Source organism: Melanotaenia boesemani, chromosome 4, assembly GCF_017639745.1.
Source record: "Melanotaenia boesemani isolate fMelBoe1 chromosome 4, fMelBoe1.pri, whole genome shotgun sequence".
Taxonomy (NCBI): domain Eukaryota; kingdom Metazoa; phylum Chordata; class Actinopteri; order Atheriniformes; family Melanotaeniidae; genus Melanotaenia; species Melanotaenia boesemani.
In genome coordinates, this window is record NC_055685.1 from 33,057,071 (window position 1) to 33,059,675 (window position 2,605).

General features: G+C 41.7%; 1 protein-coding gene across 1 annotated transcript; it reads left to right on the top strand.

Annotated features, from left to right (window-relative positions):
- Nucleotides 1–391: 391 nt before the first annotated feature.
- LOC121638032 lies at nucleotides 392–1,909 on the top strand. The gene is made up of 5 exons (XM_041982451.1): nucleotides 392–581; nucleotides 682–747; nucleotides 1,006–1,137; nucleotides 1,365–1,454; nucleotides 1,572–1,909. Exons 1-5 carry the CDS (start codon nucleotides 392–394, stop codon nucleotides 1,847–1,849), a joined length of 756 nt encoding a protein of 251 aa, XP_041838385.1. The 3' UTR covers nucleotides 1,850–1,909.
- The last annotated feature ends 696 nt before the right edge of the window (nucleotides 1,910–2,605 follow it).

The window sequence follows — 2,605 nt, forward strand, 5'->3', positions numbered from 1 at the left end:
TAGGGACCAAAGCCCTCAGTTCCTATAACCACTTTAGCTCCTGCTCCGAGGCAGGATCTAAGCGGGGTTCTATAGGAACCCTCATGACGTAGGTGTTTGGTCATCCGCTGCTACGCCCCTTACTGGAGTTCTGCTTATTTACTTCCGCTTCTCGTGACCCCGGCATTTTTAAAATTCACTGTTGCACTCAACTACAGACAACAACAGAAAATGGACAAAGCCAGCGACAAATGGACTGACGAGGAGGTCAAATCTCTGTTGGCCATCTACGCCACCCAGGACATCCAGCAAGGTTTTAAAGGCTCGCAATGGAATATTAAAATCTTCGGCAATAAGCTTAGAACTGGAGAAAGCAGGGATCTTCCACAATGCGAAGCAGTGTAGGGAGAAAATGAAAAAACTAAAACAAGACTATAAAAGAATCAAGGACCACAACAATCAGAGTGGCGCGAACCGAAAAACAAGCAAATGGTTCCACCGACCTGCCTATTCGGGGAACGCAGGAACAAAGGACTTGTGCGCTGGGCTTCTAGAGTTGAGAACCCGTGGTGAAAACGGTTCCACCTCGGAGGAGTTCGAAGGTTAGTAAACAAGAGAAGAGGCTTTGCTTTTGTGTATACATTTGTCAAATTATTGATAGTGTTATTATCAAATAGTAATGTGGTTCTTATGTTTACTCAGAGACAGAGCTGAACAGCATCCTGGATGCTCCAGCAGCCGCCAGCACGCCATCCCGCCATAGCTCAGGTAAACAAAAGAGCTTATAATACACATACATCTGTGCGCTTGATTTAACAGAGTTAAAAGAAAAAAAAAAAAAAAAAACCTGAAAACGGCCCATTTATGTTCATATTCACTTATTTACTGTCAAAAATGGTAACAGAAAAAGCCACACACGACTGATTAGTAATAGCTGGTACTGCCATTTTACCTGGATTAAGTATTTTTCTGAAGCTGTACTCCATTAGATATGACCTCAATTTAATGAAAGAAGTGCATTATTAGATGGTTGTTGGGTTGTTTTTTTGTTTAAACTTGTTTGTAACCCTACAGTGAACATTCCTCAAACCGATGTTGCATCAACAAGTATCAGCCAGCCATGTCTTGATGCATCCACCATCTGCCAGCCCACAACAGGTATAAAACATTCATATTATTTAATCGTATTACGTTCTTATTACATTTGGAATTGTGCAATCTAAGCTGTTAAGTGGCAGTTGTAAGATATATTGTGTACGTGGCTCTTACTGTCTTAGAATGGTTAGCAAAAACCTAATGGAGCCACAAATTTCTATATTGACTGTCAGCTATCCTTTCTTTCTTTTTATAACTTATTTTTTATTCAACAAAATTTAATCCTGCAGTGACTATTCTAGAGACGGCTACCACATTGCCATTAGCGTCCACCAGCCATCAACAGCCAGCTGCCAGCATCGTCAGCTGCTCGAGACCTGGTAAAAAAAAATTATTTATTGCATTGCACATGCATGCTCCAGGGTACTGCCGCAGTATTTTTTTTTCTTGTAGCTGTATGTTAAGTATCTTTCTCTGCCCTCTTTTTTTTTTTGCAGGAAAGAGAAAACGGACAGACACTCTTCTGACCACTGTGCAGGAGATGCTTGTGTCAGATGCAGAGCTGCAACGCACAAGTGATGAACGCTTCAATAGCATGCTCGAGATCTTCCATGCACAGCAAGAAGCGGAGTCAGAAGAGCGTGCGGCAATACAAGAAGAGATGGCGGGTCTACGAGCAGATCTGGCTGAGGGTGACCGTCATCACAGAACTTTTATGGAAGGTGTCTTAAGCATAATGGACAGAATTGCAGAAAGGCTTGGCGCACCACAGTGATGTATTCATATCCCGCCCGCACCTGTATAAAGTTGCCCTGGTGACACTTTAATTGTTTTTTTTTTAATTATTCTTGCACAGGTGACACTTTTGTTTTTTTTTAACTTATTCTTGCACAGGTGACACTTTCTTTTTCTTAATTTTTCACTGCTGACACTTTGTTTAATGTGTATTTAGTTTTGTCCAATTTTTTTTATTAAAGTTTTGCACTAAAAAAAAAAAACCTTTGTCATGTGTCAAAATTGTTAAGCATTAAGCCTGCTATAATGCTGTTATACATATAACAATCCCTCCAGTGACTGATTACCCCTTAACTTCCTAAACAGATATTTAATAATGCGCACACTGCGTGGAAATAGGTGAAGACATCTTTAATCAGCAAAGAAAGAACAAAAACACTCATTAACACCTGTTACATTATGTGGTTGGCACAAGGTAATGCATCAAAGCAGCGCGCACTCCAACTGCTTCAGTGTCTGCACCTGTTGGTGTTGGAGTATCAGGCTGTGGATAAGGGTTGTCTTCATTCCGCTCCAGTCTATACTCCTCACCGTGGCTCTCACAGAGGTTGTGAAGCACACAGCATGTGAGCACCATGGACTTCACTCTCTCGAGACTGCAGTCATTCCGCTTTTGTAGGCAGCGCCATCGTCCTTTTAGCCTGCCAAAAGCATTTTCAACCTCAACCCTAGCTTTGCTTGTTTTGAAGTTGAATGTCTCTTCTTGTTGTGTGAGGGCACTATTGTCCGGGAAGGG

Excerpts from the sequence above, each read along its gene's own strand:
- LOC121638032 (XM_041982451.1), top strand. The coding sequence starts at position 392 with ATGAAAAAACTAAAACAAGACTATAAAAGAATCAAGGACCACAACAAT. Across the intron at positions 1,138-1,364 it reads CATCTGCCAGCCCACAACAG|TGACTATTCTAGAGACGGCT; the intron begins GTATAAAACATT and ends TTAATCCTGCAG. Across the intron at positions 1,455-1,571 it reads CGTCAGCTGCTCGAGACCTG|GAAAGAGAAAACGGACAGAC; the intron begins GTAAAAAAAAAT and ends TTTTTTTTGCAG.